The sequence below is a fragment of the Melospiza melodia genome, chromosome 5, assembly GCF_035770615.1.
Source record: "Melospiza melodia melodia isolate bMelMel2 chromosome 5, bMelMel2.pri, whole genome shotgun sequence".
In the NCBI taxonomy this organism is placed as follows: domain Eukaryota; kingdom Metazoa; phylum Chordata; class Aves; order Passeriformes; family Passerellidae; genus Melospiza; species Melospiza melodia.
In genome coordinates this window covers 85,653,109-85,671,071 of record NC_086198.1, presented here as the reverse complement: position 1 = coordinate 85,671,071, position 17,963 = coordinate 85,653,109, and the positions used below count along the sequence as shown (strand labels likewise).

Sequence of the window (17,963 nt, the reverse complement as noted above, 5' to 3'; positions counted from 1 at the left end):
AAATTATATAGCACAAAACACAGCAGAACAATTTCTTCTAAGCCCTTGATGTAACAACGCTAAATTAGATCAGAAGCAAAAGTTCCCTGAAAGAACACAAGGCCAGGTTTAAGCTAAGTGGGTTCTGCTGGAACAACAATTTTTTAGTAAGAGTTGCCCGCTCTACACAGAAAATCACAGCACTTCTGGATGGGCATTTCTGCCCCTCCTGTCCTACAGCTTCACTGGGCACTGAAATTTGACGATCTGTTGGATGAGAATGATGAACAGCAAGCAGCTTTCAAGGAGGTTGTTAGAAAAGGGAAAAACTTAGTCTCTTTCAAAACTGAAAGCTTGTTTTACCAGGGTCTCCCCTAAAGAGATCAAAACTTTCAGAAGTCCACTTTTTAAAAGTTACTTAAAAATAGTACATTTCAAAATAAGAGGGTAAAGTAAGGTTAGTATTTGAATTTTGCAATGCCAAATAGCAATTTCAAAAGATTTCTTTTTAAAGCACAGAATGGAAACTTGGTCCTCCTCACAAATACAAGGTGCACTCACTGTTCAAAGGAGTGCACATGCATTAAGCAGCATTGTTCATTCAAAGAGCTGAGTTTTATGTCAGTTCAGAATGGCAGCTAGTAGGGATGAAGAAAACATTTTAGATTTCTAAATGCTGTTTTTAGTTTCTACTGCTTACCACTACATCATGCCTACAGTAATATATAAACTGCAAGTAACATGATTATGCTGAGAGCTATGCACAACTCCCAGTGCTGAATGAGAATAAAAAAATATATTCTCTGGTAAAATTTTTCATTACAAAAATTCCAGGTTGAAAAAACAGGCTTTCAGGAACAAATTCACAGAAACTAGGCAGGCTGAGACATACAAACATACAAATCATGTACTGCACACACACATTGCATTGAGGACTAAAGAACTGCACAGATTGAAATGCTGTGTTACCAAGGACAGATGTTATCCAAAGAATTTTTAAAACTATGCATTTCATTAACAGTTGCTAAATTTTGGTGTGTAACTAGCCCAACATTGACTTGCAATTTTACATTTTGGTTCTACAGGAAACTTTCAAACCCATTACAAAGTCTGAGAAGCAAAAAATTAGGCCCCAAGTTTTGTTGGCTTTATATTCAACTTTATTTTATTTTTATAACAGTATCCAGGACTGAACAGACTAGCTACAAAAACTTCAGCTGGTATTTCTTTTTCTGTTCACCTTTTAAAACTGGCAAATAGAAAAGCTTTCAAAGCTTTAGCTGGCACCAAACCGTGTGCCAGACAGAAAAGAGTCAATAGATGTACTCTAGAACACAATCTTAGCTGAGAAGCAATACAGAATTCCAGCTTGATTCAGCTGTTTGAGGAGGTATGGGATCCATCATCTCAGCAGCCTGAAGTCAGATTACTTTCTAACTAGTTAGATGACCTTTCAAATGTATCACTCCACATCACTCCCAGTCCCAGGGACAGTATTGATAGTGTCCCTGCTTACTGGAGCAGCCAGGATGAGTTTGAACTTGTTTTGAGTATTTTGTGTTCATTCCTCAATACACACAATTTCTTTGTGCCATTAAAAACAGTATTTACAGTTCAGTCCTGTCCCCTTTCTATTACCAAAGCCCATTTCAAGGATCCAGACTTGTCTCATGTTCTTCAGCTTCATCAGGTAGTTCCTCAGCAGATGCATCACACACATTGTCCTGGCCATCTGCAGGCTGATTTGGCTCATCAGGTTCCCCAGCTGCAATCTGAGTTGTTTCCTCTTCCTCTTCTTCCTCAACTTCCCCATCATCCTCTACATCCATCTCAAACACCCTGATGTGGCGGAGGTTTGAACTCAGCTACAGAGACAGTAAGAAGCTCCTGTTATTGACCAAATAAATAAAAACACCACCAGCACTTTAATTGTCAGCTTTGAAAATAACCTTTATCTTTGAAATGGAGGTTTCAAGGGAATTAGCAACTTTTTTATTGCTCTATAGGCTGAGAAGTAAAGCAAGCAGATCTATTACCTTCTGTTAAAGTTTTTCCATCCTGTGCTACTATGGTATGACTGTATCCTGACACACTAACAGCAGATTATGAAAAAACAATCTATTTGTTAAAAAAAGAAATTGGTAACTTTTAGGTTACCACTTCAGTCAGCACACTTCCTTTAATAGACAGGCTTTTTCAGAGATACTGCACTTACCACACAAGAAACTTTCCTAATGCCATTTACAGAAACATACTGAGCTTTCATGTTCTCCAGCACTCTCCACTGACTCTCCAAGAAGACAGTACGTGTGGGTATCTCACCGCTTCGCTCATCCAGCCTGCACAGCAAGGAAAAAAGCACAAAGCTGCTTCACAAGAAACAACTGCACTTCTAAGAAAAAACCTCCAGTTTCATATGTCCAAATTTCATCAGATGCAACAAGCAGATAAGTCTCTGAAACCATCATAATGCCACCACAATACTCTAGAGCAGGAGATCCAACTGTAGAGACACAGCACATTCCAACTGAGTTAAAAACATTACAGCAGGTGAGAAGGGAGTTGTAAAGTTTGACCTTCCCACAAGAAACAGCTGTAGCAGGATGTGGGTGGCTTTTTTCAAACCTCTCCTCTGCACAAAGAGGAGTTTCCAAACACAGTCCTGGATGCAGTACCTCCCCTTACACAGAAGTTTGGCCTCCATGACCTTTCAAATATGCATCATTACCCCATTCACATGGACTGTATGAAGACACTCCCTACCTATTAGAGCAGCCAAGATTAGTTTGAACTTGCTCTTAATGTTTTCTGTTCACCCTTCAATATACAATATCTTTGCGGCATAAAAAGTTAATTTACAGCTCAGTGTGGCTCCTTATTTTGAAATAAAAATGCATCATAAGCAAACCACCAGAGAAGAATGGGAGAAAAGTAAAAGCAAGGAACACACAGCAACTAAAGGTTTGGATTCACGAATTGAATTTCATTGGCCTTTGTGAGTATGTTCACTTTCACCTCTACCTATGCCAATGCAGACAGCTGTACCAGTTCTGATGTTTTAAGGTCAAGCTGACAATATTTGTAAGGGTGGCTATCAGGGAAAGATCAAGAAATACTTGTGTACTCTTATTACAAGGCAGAGGTACGAGCACATATGCTGAAAACATCCTCAACTGAAGTATTCTGACTAGCAAAGTCAGCATCTTTCTAAGGAAGATTTCTGATTCTGCAAGGTGTCTTCAGCTTATTCTTCCATTTCATGACAGGCAGGTACAGAAGTAGTATCAGTATGAAAAAACTGAAAACTACCCTCCCAAAAACCACAAAACAAACTATTTAGGAAGCTTCCATCTCCCTCATCCTACTCTCCTGGCACAAAAAGAGTTTCTATCTTCAAAATATTTACACACGCACAAAGTATGAGTAACTGTACACAATCACAATATTTGCTTAATTTGCTTTTCAGTTCTACATTTTCAGATTTGCTCAAGGTTTTTCAATACCTTTCCATAGAATCCCAAATGGATTTCCCATCTTGGTCCTCATCTGTATATACTGAAGATAAAGGCAGCTGAGCCAAGACTCTCTCCTTCCCCTCTTGTTGCACACTCTCTTTCAGAACTACAGTTACAGTTTCATCATCATAGAAGTGAGCATCCAAACAACTGTAGCATCTACAGGAAAATAATTTAGAAAGCATCAAGTAATATAAGAGAATGCAGAAATAAAATATGTTAAAGTTGTTAGAAAGTATTCAGTGCTTAACAACAAGCTTCATTGTAAATAATAATAAAATAATAAAAGAGGTCAGTTGTGCAGCTGACTAAATGATAGCCATAAACTGGCAGACTCCTGCCTCATGCAGGAAAAAACTATTCTGAAGGGGAAAATAAAGTAACTCACAAAAAACTCTTGCTAGTAACCTTCACATTTCAGATGAAACATAAGAAACAGCAAACATAAATACCAAAGAAAATTTAGAAATACAGCTGAAGGTTCTGAGGGCAAATCACATCTGGCTTTTCTACATGAAAAGGATGAATTTACTCTATCATATGCCTTGTAAGATGGCTACATTCAGCCATACCAAATCTTACCTTACTTAAAGAACATCACACAGATAAACAATACTTGTTTCCAGCTAGATTTGTTTCTTACACATGTGTTAAAGCATTAGTTTTCAACTGGAAAACTAAAATTTACTTGACTTTGAGATGAAGTGCAAAGTAAGATTTGCACTATTCTGCAGCTTCATGCACCTGTGCCATTTCTTACACCCTGATTCACCCAGGTGAGTTAACTTCAAAGGTAACAATGCAAGAAAACTAACAGGAAATATGATTTTTTTTTTTTATTCAGCAATCTGCAAGAAAAATCAAATATACTGACCTGGAGTCTGAGCTCTCATTTATACTGTTGTTCAAGAAGTTTCCAAACTCTACTGCAAGAATCCCATTACTGACAGACCTACAACAACAGAGTTAATTGTCTCAATGACAAAAACCTTTCCCTTCACTGAGAATCCAAAATCTCTAATGGCAACTGTGGTACAAGATGGTGAAAAAGCTATCTAAGCTCAGCACAATACATGGCTACATGCCAAAATTATGTTATTGGTGGATGGGAACCTTTTAAATTCCTCTGCTCCTCAGAAAAACATAACTAATGGACTCAAATGGAAAACTACATCTGGCTTATGCAGAGTAGAGAAAGCCATCATTAAATTACAGACCCCAAGATATTAATCAAAAATACTATTTACAGTAAGACAAAGTAACAGAGGAAGCAGGATTCTTTGTAATATTTCAGAAGTTTGCACAAATAAGTAATTCTGTTAGCAGCAATCTAATGGAATCTCATTTTTTCTAATCCCAGAAACATCTTGGGTCTTGAGATGAGATTTACTGAGTGTAATACAACACAAACTTCTGCTGCAGTTTCCTGCTGCACCTAACGTATTCCTCATTTTCTCTAGTATTCAAGAGAAATTGTATTCATGATGCTCATTCCTTGTTTTTACAAATAGATTTAAATTGTGTTTCTGTACAAATGTGGCAAAACTCACACACCTCACAACTCACACACTTTTTCCCTCTTTTTATCTTACCTGGAAGTATCAGTATGTCTTCTCAAAATGTGTATTTTAGAAATAGAATTTTCTAACATGGTGAAGAGAACATAATGTAAGTTAGATGTTTTGTCATTCCACCTGTAATATGGGGGAAGAAATGAAAATTTAGATTAAGTTCTAATAACCTGTAAACTACATGGAACAAGGAATAGGAACAAAGAATAGCAGCATACTTACAGAAATGGTAACTTAAATAACTGAGGTGTGGAATCTTCACTGCAAAGGAAAGACAAAACAGTTTATGAAATGCTACTCATGCATGAGTTTTAGTTGCACATTTCTTTAGCTGCTTTCAGTAAAGAAATACCTTTGAGAAACTTTGTAGAGAGATATGCAGACTGCTTGACGCACTGATTTTCCAATTACATCCTAATAAATAGAATAAAAATAGTCCATAAAATACAGGCAGTTATTCATAATTATACATGTTTTTAAGAAAAAAAAAACAACCAACCTACCAACAACCTCTGAGTACATCTGAAAGAAAACTTCACCAATATTTATCCTGAAATAAACATCCCTAATGCAAACACTACATACACTATGTCACCTCATACATTTGTTTCATGTTTCTCCATATTAGACTAATGTATTGCCAACTGACAGTTATCTGGTACACACACACACATAATTAACATTAAAACCAGATCCCAATATTGTATGAAGAGAATATGTCAAATAAAAAAATCCCTCATTGTACTTTCCCTGGCCAAAGGCTTGAGATATCCCAGCAGTGAAGCTGGACTCTACCCAAGTTATAGGCACTCAAAGGCAAAGATTAAAGCTTCAGGCCTTGCTAAGCATGACTGCTTCCTTCAGTTGACCACTATCCCTAAAAGAAAGTTATCATTTGTAAAAACAGAACTTACTGCTGGCTTTTGTAAACACAGATCAATGACCCCTTCCATTTGCCTTTTGACAAAATGCAATGATTTCTCAGGATAGTAGGGAAACAGAAGTGGGCTTTCTGTAAACAGACAAAGTTAATTTAAAAAAATGCTTGTATCTCTATAGAAACATATTATACCATTATTACCTTCAAAATCAGATTTTCTAAAGACTATTTTTCAGACAAAAATGCTACCATTTCCCCCCTTTTTATCAAATTAAATAGGCAGAAAAAGGCAACTGTGGCAAATTCTATTACACACCGCTTACGCTGTCAAGGTTTTACAGTCTTTGGTTTCTAAAGTTAAACTACAATAATTGTCACCATCTGCTCATTATAGTCTCCTACTTCCTTTTAACCACTAATTAACAAAATAGTCTCAGACTCCAGTGAAAGGGAACAAGTTAGGATACTTCCCTCAAGTACAACCTAAGCATAACTATTACTCTCTTGAATTAAGATATCCTAAAATAGGCCTCTTCTGGGATCCCTTCCAAGCCAACACTTCTGAGACTGATACAGAAAAGATGAGGAACTCCCAATATCCAGAAAATGGTAACTGACTGGGTAAGCAGCTACATAAACCCTGTGCAAGGCCCATTTATTTTATTCCACTCAGATGAAGACCAATGAGTGACATTACAGAAGTAACTCACAAGCATGAAAAAAGATAATTCTTCTACATTGGTTACATTCTGCATATATCTTGCATTCACTTTTTTTCATGAAAACACATTACCTTTAAGATGAGTACTATCTTTAAGAAAGTTAAACCACTGGTTTCCCTCTGTATTAGGTGGGGATACAAGGTCATCATCTTCATCTTTCAAGTACTAAAAAAGAAACACAGTTTAAAGACTGTAATTTAAGAATAGGGAACATTAGGATTCCACCTTCACTATTGCCCCTAGTGAGTATATTAAAAATTTCTTGGTAAATTAACTTGCCATAGTCTTAAAATTAAATATTCCACCCTATCTAGAAACAAGAAAAATCAACTATTGTTTAAGATCACATGGTGATATTTCCCTAAGAAACTGATCTTTAGATCAAGTCTGAACACAAATGTTTTGAAATGCAGTGATTAATGCCATACAGATAACCAACATATCAGTTTTACTGAAGTTGGCTTTTAGAGTTTTACTACTGCTGCAAAATATTTTTGTCTTTTCCTAAAAATACAGCATGTGTAAAGTGAAAATGCAGCATTTTAAACCCTCATTTTCCTAATAATAAGGTGAAACAATTTACTCATTTTTACCATTACTGGTATGTGCAACAGAGAACAAAAAAGCCAGGGAAGCAAAGTGGACACAACTTTAAAAGCTTCTCTATTTAAGGATTTTCCCATTTATTCTTTTTGCATTTATTCCTTAGTTCTTTACCTGGCCAACTCTCTCCACATTGAAGTATTTTCCTTTACGATTGTAAAGTTCTGGTGCCTAAAAAAATAATGCAAACAAACCCATTATTTAAACATAAAAGTAATGAGAAGTAGTGAACAAAAGATGATCAAATTATTTTATTCTAAGATTTTTCAGACTCAGCTATTGTCAGCAAAAATACAGTCAAATCATGTACTTGGAAAATGAGTATCACTGACCTCATTGAAGTGCTCAGTAAGAAAATCAGCCACAAATGTGATATCTTTTTGAGTCATCTAAAAGGGAAAAAAACAAAGTGAGAAAAGCAAAGGGTAAGAAACACATTTCAATGAGCACAGAACACACAATCTGTAGGCTGCACAAGCACAGCTCCCTCAGCCTGTGCTCACAGGGCAAACGTTCCAGCCTCCAACCCACTTGGGAGTGCTCTGCTGAACTCATCCCAGACCATTCTTGTCTTGTACAGGATGGTCCCAAACTGTAGATGGGACCAACCAACAAGTGCTAAATTAGGACAATAAGTGCTTCCCCTGACCTCCTGGCCATGCTCTCATTACTACAGCCCGGGTCACCCCTGCCCACCTTTGCCAGGGCACACTGCTGGCTCATGCCCAGCATGCACCCAGTGATTCCCACATCATTTTGGCAGAGCTGACATCTTCCCAGCCACATGGGCTCCAGCAGTGCACTCACAGGGGGTTAACCCACCCCACAACAGAACCTTGCAGTTTGTCTTTCATGAACTGCAGGGAGTCCCTGCCTGCCCATTCCTCCAACCTATCTATTTCTGGAAGGCATCTCTGCCCTCAAGTGAGGGCAGTGTGATGGTGGCTGCAAATTCGATGCAGGTGTTATTGTATTATTACATTATTGTTTCATTACATATTCCCTCTCCTCTATGGGGACATTGATAAAGATACTAAGATCTCACTCTGGTTGACTTCAGCATTTAGGGTGCATAAAGAGCTGCCATACAGAGGCCTCACATACCCAGCATACTAAATACAGCAGTGTTAGCAAAGAAAACAGAAGAAGTAATTCAAGCACAACAGCACATTAGTGTCAATGCACAGGCATCAACTTTCTCAAAAAATGACACAGACACTACCCTTTAAGTTCTGGAACAAAAAGGAATTTTTAATTCTGCTTTTGAGATGAGCAGAATATCGAGGATATCACCATTTATCAGAAAATGTTACTATTACCTTGTTCAGCTCTGGAAGCACATGATCTTCTGACATCCTCAACATGGCTGAGGGAAAAATTATATTCTTACTGCATTAATATGGTTTTCCTAATATCCTTTATTTTTCACATGTATGTAATAAGACATTGCTGTTAAAAAAGATTCATTCATTAGAAGCAAAAGAGCCTGGGATGAAGAATTACAAGTAGAGACTGAAATTCAGTCTCTCTAGTCTCACTAGCTTACATTACAAAGCTTACATTACAAATCTTCAAGAATTTTTATCTTTAATCTTCTCCAACTGCATTCTACTCTGTATGAGACTGAAACAAAATTATTATGAAAAGAGCTCATAAGAATTTGCTCATGTCCATACTCAGAGTACTAAAATAGGTATATGTAAAATACTTGAAAACTGTTATGCTCAGAAAAATGTGTTTTAAGAGAATGGCACAGGATTAATTTCAAATCTGCAAGGCTTGGATAAAGTTCTCTGTTTAGTCTGAAATGAAACAAACAATGAACGTAACATTGTGACAGAGAACTTAGGTAGTCCTGCTTTCTGTAATTTTCAAATTAAAACTATTATATTCCTGCTAGTAAGTGCTAACACTGCATAGCTAGTACTTCTATAATATCTGGCAATAACACTTAACTTTTGTAAGGTAGTTCTAAAAAGATCAAATAGAAGTTATAAAATTATTTATAAACATTAATAAAAACAGGCAGGCTAAAACACAGCATGCTTCACTTCCTTCTAACATTTTCTCTGCAGCTACCCAGACACATGAAGGTGGCTACTAAGTGCAAGTGGACATTCAGAGACTGTTTACATCTGTGCAGAACCTTAAAAGTAACTAGGCTTTCACAGGAGAAAACAGCAAGTAACAGAGTAAAAAAAAAATAAGGTTACATTTCAAATTTTGTGTAGCCTAAAAAAAGTCCTTTCTTTTTCTCCAAATCAAGACCAGCAAATTGCTCATGAAACAGAAAACAGTTTGGAGCAATATTACAGGTCAAGTATACGCAATACCCACTCTGCACATACTAAATTTAATTGAGAACTGCCAAATTTATAATCTGTGTTTAATATTATAGTTACTCTTGCCTCATCAACTATATCCCTTTATATGTCCAGAAATTTTCTATGACAGAAAAAAATAGATGGCTATAACTAAGCCTGGCCTAGTAACTTGTCTGCATTTCAATGCTTACAATATTAAGCAGATACTGGATGATGACTGTGTGACCAATCTTACCAACATAGAGCCATCGGAAAAATGCCTTGAAGTTTTTCATACTACTGTCGATCACTCTAAACAAGAAACAAGACAAGAAATTACAAAATCTGACTGTCACAAGCTGCTTCATGCTTAAGTCCCATCTTTACCACAGAAAGGCCTGCAAGCTCTGTCAGTTTATTTCAAAATGGCCAATGCAATGTTTCAAGAAAGACTATTCTTGTGGAATGAGTCTGACGTGCAGGGAGACAAGATAAAAGCTCCCCACCAACAGAGGAGTCTTGCTCTCCCAACCTCCTCTATTCCCAGCCCACCAATTTCCTCCAATACAAGACTGAATAGGAATGCTTTTTAAACTCTCCAGACTTTATACTTACTGAAGCAGCTCATTTGCCTTCAGGATGAAAGAACCAACAGCAGTAATAGCCTCTGTAAAAAAAAAAAAAGGTAACCATTCTTATTAAGCTTTCAAAAGTGAAATCAGAGCACAGAGGTAGCACACACACTACTGTACCATCAATTCCAGATGCATCTAATCCCAGAGACTCATATTTTTGTTTCCATAAAGCCATTCCTTTCAATTCACTCAAGTGGTATAAAAGTGCCTCAGAGCCACTAGGAAAGCAGAGGAAAGAAGCATAATTTTTTATTCACACTCTGGAAATTCAGTGCTGTGCTGCATGCTACATTTATATTATTTAATGCACAAAGTGCAAAGCCTTATAAGGTGGTCTGCCATGAACAAGAGGCATGGTATAACTTCAGAGAAAGGCAGATATTGTCTCAATGACACAAAGTTAGTTGTGAATATTTTGCATAGATCCTATTAAACACACCGGGCAGCAATTTACAGGTGATGTACCATAAAGATTGTTCAAAATACTTCACTGGTTCTCTACTACACAAAAGTAAAATGTTTTGCCATGATCACAGTTTCCATACCAGCCCACCTACATAGAAAGCACCACCAAGACAGCTTACTGTCATTTATCAAAGCATATAATATGCCATTTAATCTAAAATTCATTGGAAATTCTGGGACTTACCTCTGCAAATGACTTATTACCAACTTTTGTATACTAGAATAGGAAGACTCTATAGACTGACCAAGTTTTTTTAAACCCTGTTAACAAAGAAATACAATAATAATCTGTTAATATAAAATTATTAAAAGATATTGAAATAGATTAATTTAGTATGTTTAAAAAAATGTTAACATACCTTTACTGTCAGTTGGTTCATTAGCAATGCCTGAAGTTCCAGACTGAAGGAGATTGGGAGAGAACCAAATAGGCATTTCATTTTGTGTTTCAACATCAAGTGCAAAGGCATACTCAGATAAAACAACAATAACTACCTTGCTTTGCCCCATAACAACAGCTGCATAAACTCATCCTGAACAGAAGTGGTTGTATTCTTTTCCTGTCAGTCAAAATGATTGAAATAGATTGGTGAAGAGATTAAATCCAGCCTGCCAAATTATCTCACAAACACTCCATATAAAGTACTTCAAAGAAGCCACCCAGATCTTTGAATGTTGAAATCAGACTACTGATCACTGAAAGTTTTATGATCACTGAAAGTTCTCTAGTATTTCAAGTTATTTTCAACTGCATTACGCAATAAACATTCTAAGGAGTTTGCCACCAAGAATCTATTCTAAAATACAATAAAACTACAAGATTCATTAACTTCTGACCTATGGTCAATGAATACAAAATTTAAGCAAATCCAATGGCATCTTAAACACCGATATTACATGTGCTCTATTGAACTAGGCTGTAAAGTGTTACTGAAATTTACAGTGGTCAGTTTATCAATGACTTAAGTACAAAGAGCACAGCCTTAAGTAGAAAGCAACTGATCAACAGCAGGACAAGCTGAAAAGTATGATTTTTAAAAATTTCAGAATAAATAAAAGTATCACAATACAATTATGCTTGATTGTACACAGGTGCCTTCAGCATCAGAGCACTTGACACACAATAGCTTTCAGGCTGTCTCTGAACTTAGGGACTCTTATCTGGAGGCATCATGCTTAACATTAAGATATGCAATAGACTAACAAGAACAACAGAACTACTGCCAGAAGTGTTTTTCCAAAAGGATGGTTAATCCTGCAGTACCTGTACAAACTTTGTTAGTCGGGAGTCCATCTGCATCAGTATTTCTTCCCATGCTTCACACATGCATGTCAATGACAGCTTTATATACTGTAATACAGAAACTGGCATCAGTATTACTTCCTTTCTCCCTTTCAACAACACATTCAGCAAATGGATGTTACAATATAAAGGAAATACACAATAGATCTTATATAAAATTTATTATCAAATTCCAAGTTGGAGCTCTACATTTACTTAAAAACAACTCAAGATTCTTACAAGAAAACATTTATTTCACTTGCATTAGAATGTCAAAGCCTGCAGAACCACAAGACTAAAAGGATGGTGTAAGACAACTGTACCTGTAACAGAGTTGAAATGTGAGTAAACTTCCGGGCCATTCGAGTTACCTCAGGTAAGTAACTTGATAACAGACTAGTGTCCAACTACAACAAATGGAAAAAGCAACAGGTAACAGATGACTTGTCTTTTAACAATACATAGATTACAGAAATTAAAAGACAAATTGGAAGGACCCACAGAAAATCTCTTCATTCTCAACACTTTAAGGTTGATTTTAAAAGGAAAATACATTTAATTCAAAGAAGCAATAACTATTTTTAATACATCTATAAAAAACACTGATAAGGTTCCACATTTTGGGGCTCTAACAGTAATAATTTTAAAGATGACTATTCTGGAAAGAGGATAATCACAAGCATTGCTGTTATGCCCCTTGTGTGCAGAATGGAGAAAATCTGAATAGTTGTCACTGTAGTTGAATAAATTCACGTTATTCTAAAATAAGTATTTTGCAAGAATGGCTCAGATCACCATTGTCAGTCTCATCAGTGAAACTGTATGTTAACATCACAAATTCAAAAGCTAAACTGGGTAATTTCAAAATGGCTGAAACTGGTAGTTTTTGTTATCATGGGAAAGCAATAAAGCTACCAGAATGTAATTTAAAGACCAGTTTTCCCTTTAAAAACATGTTTTTAAATTTGTTTACTTACCTGAAAATACGTTATCTCTGCTTCGCTGTCTGGAGAGTTTTGTAGCTCCGTAATAACTGACAGTGATTTCAAATCACTAGACAAACACAGTCCACGACAAGAACCTGCCACCTGAAGAATTCCAGTTTACAAGTTAATAAAACATTTCATTTCCTCTAAGAATATTTCCTGCTCTACATACTGACGTACAAAGATGACTGTGTTCAATGGCAGGTAAAAATGAAGTGCAATTTTCAGCTACTGCTCAGGAACAAACCCAATCTTTTTATCGTGTATTAACAGTAAACTTTGAAACAAGAGTTAAATTTCCCAGTTACAAGGTCTTTCCATCAATAACCAATAACCCAATCAATTTGTTTCTTCAAATTCAGCAGCCCAGTTTCACTTATGTGTAAGCATATGTATATTTTCACTAAGCTTGGTATATTATGAAGAAAAAACTATGGAAAGGAACCAAACATACCCCATTTACTGTAGCAATCTTGAACATTCCATAAGCATATATTTCAATAAATCCTGAGCTGCCACCAAGGACAAGAGCATTAAGTCTATAAAAATAGAAGAAGGTGTTAATAAGCATACTGAAAAAAATTTGCACACATATAGATATAATTCTTAATACTTAAATTTCATCCCATTCCATCCAAAAGGAAACATTCTGTTACCGTCCATGATTCAAGAAATTAAAAAACTAACAAATTAGCTTGGATTTTATTGATAAAAACTGCCTCTAACATTTATATTAAGAGTATTAATTACTACATTAACTGAGAGAATAGGGGAAAGATAGCACAGTTTAGTCAGAGAGTCCTTTTTCACTAAAAGTAACAAGTTTCTAGCAACCTTCCCCTTAGCAATGCATGTTGCAGTATGCAGGCTGCAAAGCATTATTACTAAGCCACCTTGAATTACCCTGATTACATGCAGAGTGAGCTTGTCACACTCAGTGGCATCCCTCAGCACCTCAAAGGCAACAAACATTTGAAATGGATGCAGCAGCAATAACAGCCACAGAAGTAGCAACAGCACCAGAAACAGAAACCCAGTTCAAAGAACAGTCTGGGACAGACAGATTTATGTTTTGCTCACTTACTAACACCAATGTGCTACACTGGCTTGGGAAAAAGCCTACAAATACAAGTAAATTAACTGCAACTTCTGCCTGTTACATCTCTAAATAAATATACATTGACACTGAATATTTCTGTTAAAACCAACACAGAACTTAGGAAAACAGTATCTTCAAAACTTTTGGTTTGATTAATTGAGTGGATGAAGGGAGCAGAGAGAATTCACAAAGCTCCTACACCACAGACAGCTCACTCTCTCCTAAGCAAGGAAATCCTACTGTAAGAAGAGCTATCAAGTTTTAAAAAGGAGTAACTGGTGATAGACAGAGATGCAGATTTAATTTAACAGTAAACTCATTATTAAACTCCATTATTTTTTCCCTTTAAAAAAGCAACTAAACAAAAAACCTCAAGCAACAACCCACAGCCAGAATTTACCTGACATCACCCAGAAGCTTCATAATCTCATCTGACTTTTCTTCACTGAAAATACAAAACATGTGATTAGGGCTTATGTAGTTTGTCCCAATACCAGAAAATAAAACAAAACTAAAAAACAGTGAGTTGTAATATGACAATTTCTTACCTGAAAATTTTTGCAGTGGTACTGTAACTGAAAAAAAAATAATTACTCTCAGTAACAATGATCAGACAGCTGCAGAGTGTTAAAGATGAATAACCAAAATAATGACAATAAATGACAAATGGTATTTCCTCAAGCTTACTAGAGTAACACTTACTTTTTTGGCAGTGCTGGTAATTTAGGCAAAAGGAGGTTTGATTCATCTTCAGCATTGTAAAAGGAAGTGAGAACACTGAAAAAGACATAATACTGTCTTTATTACCCAAGCTGTAAAAATGAGAAGAGCCCTTCTTTTCAACTCCAGAGTTAAGAGTACATATTCAATGCATTATATATATCAAAATTACAAATGTCAGAGGATAAATTATTAAAGGCCATATAAAATATTATCAAGTGATCAAATTAATAAAAAAACTGATAATCTTTTTTTATTTCCAGTGAATAAAGTTTGTATCTGCTGGCTCAGAGGCTTGTCACCAAATCCTCCATTGCCTGTAAATCAGTTATTGTCAGAGGCTTTCTGTTTAAACTCTCTCCAAGCCTGCAGTAAAACAGGCTGTACATGCTAACACTAGATTAAGCAGCTCTTAAGGAGAAGCACAAGATTATGCTGAAATGTAATGTATTACCCAAAGAACCACAAGACTAAGGTACCAGCACGAAAAATAAGCATACGAAAAGGATCTATTCTAAAAAAAGGAAAATTTTAGCCAAGTGGTGAAAAAACCCCACAGCTGTGGAAAACTGTATTACTTTATGTGACTGCTTGTAACATTTCAAGTATAAATTATCAGTAAGGCGACATTACATGGCTTGTGATTATTTCTTTTCAGACTCACCTGCTTTCCTCAGTTACTTCCATCCAATGCATGTATGTAATAGATAACTCCACAGAGAAGGAGTGCAAGCTTTCAGGCTTTTCTACATCACACAGAATAATCCGCTTGGTATCAGCAAGGCCAAAAGCCAAAACTAGAGAAAGACAAGTTAAATGTATAAATAACCTAGAACTGAACATGCTTCAAACACTTCTAACAATAGTTCTGATAAAGTAGAGGCTTCCAATTTTGCAAACTTGAGTCCAATATTATAGATAACATTGTCCACCAGAAAGGCTTGGTGGACAAAAAACACAAATTAGGAGTTGCCAAGCAACTTTTGCACCACTTTTTACTTAACTTTCTTCATCCACATTAGCAAATGGGCAGAGGTTTCTGTATTTATTTCCTTATAATCACAGGTAATCAGCTTTAAAAAGAAGTTTCTTAAACTCTTCAGATGCCATCATAAAACAATATAGGTTTTTATCCACGTGTCATAGAGGAAGATTGTTCCCATTCTCCCACCTCCAGTGAAGCAAAAATTAACTGATTTCTGGCATAAGTTTATTAAACTACTAATTTCAACATTATTTCTATTAATAAGGAAAAAGCTTTTTTTTTTCTTCTCTGGTCTATAATTAGAGTAATTTTAGCCTATGAAGTTCTGCCTATGCTAAGTAAGCTAAGCTCTTCAATCAATACTGATCAGACAGCTTCTTTCTCCCCCAATAAACTTGGTAGTTCATACAAAATACCCTGCACAGTTAAGAGGTTGAAATTTTGCTATACTCCAAAAAGCAGCATTTGGCACATAAATCTGGCTTACTAATCTTTCTTGCCATTGGATTTAATAGTGTTAATCTCTATTGCTGTGGATGAACCTACATAAAATTAAGCCACCCTTCTCTTCAAACAGTTTACTTGAAAATTTCCTTCACAGGCATCATCATTCATGATTTCCCATGGGGTTTTATCGCACCATATCATCTCATATACTTGACATTACTTTTGCCATCTGGTCTCCAAGCAAGAGCAGTCACTTCTTTGCCTGTATTTTCATTTGGAGGCAAACTCCACACGCGTTGAAAGTTTGCAAGCCGATGAAGTAAAACCTACAAAGCAAATGCATTAAAGACAAACTTAAACCACCTTCTTACATTAATAAAAGTTTGTAAATCAGTTCAAGATGCACAGTTTTTTATCAGTTTTTAACTCCTGTGTTTTAAACACCACCTGCTTCTCTAGCAGATAATTCACTCCTATGCTCTTATAGAGGGCAGCACACAGTTCACAGCAGTACAGAGAAATAAACTGAGCCTTGCATAAGGATACAAGCCTCTAACCAACAGGGGTTACCCATCAGCTCTCTAGCGGACAGCCCAAAAGCACGAGTCTTGTCTTCATGCACGATCACATACTGCAGTTCCAGGGGGAAAAGTACTTGAAATTAGATTGAACTTAAATAGGAACTTCATGCACAAGCGAGAAGCACATCACACGTGAATTTGTTCGGAAATCAGAATGCAAAAAACGAAGGAACATTATTAAGACGTTTGATTTACAAAACTGCTATCCTTAAATGCCTGGCCAGGCTCACGAGGAACATACCCTAAGTAACGGCAAAGGCACCTGGGCCTGCAGGGAGAGCAGCGCCCGTTCCTCCCGTGCCCCTCACCGGCACCCGCACTCACCTCCCCCGCCCGGTTGGCCAGGGCGATGAGGTCCCTTTTGGGGGACCAGGACATGAACACCACCTCCTGCGGCAGCTGCTTCTCGCCCACCTGCCTGAAGGCGGGCATGGCTGCGGAGCTCCGCGGGGCCCGCCGGGCCTCTGCTCCCGCTTCCGGGGGCGGCGCTTCCCGCCGCGGCAAGGAGCGGCCAGGAGCGGGCCGGGCCTCGGCAGCGGGCGGGGCTCGGGAGCCGTGCGGGAGATCCCGGCAGCGGGCGGGCCTCGGGAGCCGTGCGGGGAATTCTGAGAGCGGGGCGGGCCCCGGGAGCCGTGTGGAGACCCCGGCAGCGGCGTGGGCCTCGCCGCAGCGCCGAGCCAGGCTCTTCACGCTCCGCTCACTTACTAAGTACTGAATACTCTTTTGAAAGCCCCTTTTCCATTTGGAGAGAAATTTTTTAAAATTCACAAGGCTCCCTATGAGACGATTGTGTGAAAAATGCGTATTTTATGATTGGATTTTCACAAATATTAAATTGAATATTACATGTGCTGTGTTAGGAAGTAATGCTGTATTAATTCTCTTAAGTCTATAACAAAATGTTAAAATAGAAACTATGCTATTTAGGATACTTTTTTTTTCCTAAAGAAAGGACTCGCACTGAGATAGCAGTCACAGGACACCTAAATCTTTCAGAGAAAGAGAATTTATTGCCCCATTATCAGGAGAAACGAACTTCTTCCCGCCTCGCTCAGGCAGGACGACGCCGTTAGCATTCAGAGGAAAAAGCTGACCATGACCAGACGGAATCCTGTATTTGAATGGAATTTATGCATCAGGTATGAGCTGTATGAATATGCAACAGGTTATTGTTTTTAAGGGTTAATCCT

At 37.2% G+C, this 17,963-nt stretch overlaps 1 protein-coding gene across 1 annotated transcript; it reads right to left on the bottom strand.

Moving 5' to 3' along the window:
• Window positions 1-1,116: 1,116 nt before the first annotated feature.
• On the bottom strand, window positions 1,117-17,239 carry ANAPC4 (anaphase promoting complex subunit 4). The gene is made up of 28 exons (XM_063157741.1): window positions 17,098-17,239; window positions 16,413-16,518; window positions 15,425-15,557; window positions 14,743-14,817; window positions 14,589-14,615; window positions 14,441-14,485; window positions 13,396-13,480; window positions 12,933-13,043; window positions 12,279-12,362; window positions 11,938-12,024; window positions 11,169-11,233; window positions 11,033-11,075; window positions 10,858-10,934; window positions 10,326-10,426; window positions 10,189-10,240; window positions 9,830-9,885; window positions 8,590-8,636; window positions 7,603-7,659; window positions 7,385-7,441; window positions 6,739-6,832; window positions 5,980-6,077; window positions 5,418-5,479; window positions 5,288-5,326; window positions 5,087-5,188; window positions 4,369-4,446; window positions 3,483-3,653; window positions 2,195-2,318; window positions 1,117-1,844 (listed from the first exon to the last, which is right to left on the bottom strand). The coding sequence occupies exons 1-28, from the start codon at window positions 17,203-17,205 to the stop codon at window positions 1,629-1,631; spliced, it is 2,400 nt and encodes a 799-aa protein (XP_063013811.1). The 5' UTR covers window positions 17,206-17,239; the 3' UTR covers window positions 1,117-1,628.
• Window positions 17,240-17,963: the final 724 nt, after the last annotated feature.

What these genes read in the sequence shown, in the direction of transcription:
- ANAPC4 (XM_063157741.1), bottom strand. Translation starts at nt 17,205, where the DNA reads ATGCCCGCCTTCAGGCAGGTGGGCGAGAAGCAGCTGCCGCAGGAGGTG. An exon ending in GACTAACAAAGTTTGTACAG is followed by an intron (nt 11,234 to 11,937) that starts GTACTGCAGGAT and finishes TTTGACTGACAG; the next exon opens with GAAAAGAATACAACCACTTC. An exon ending in TTTCCGATGGCTCTATGTTG is followed by an intron (nt 8,637 to 9,829) that starts GTAAGATTGGTC and finishes TTTTTCCCTCAG; the next exon opens with CCATGTTGAGGATGTCAGAA.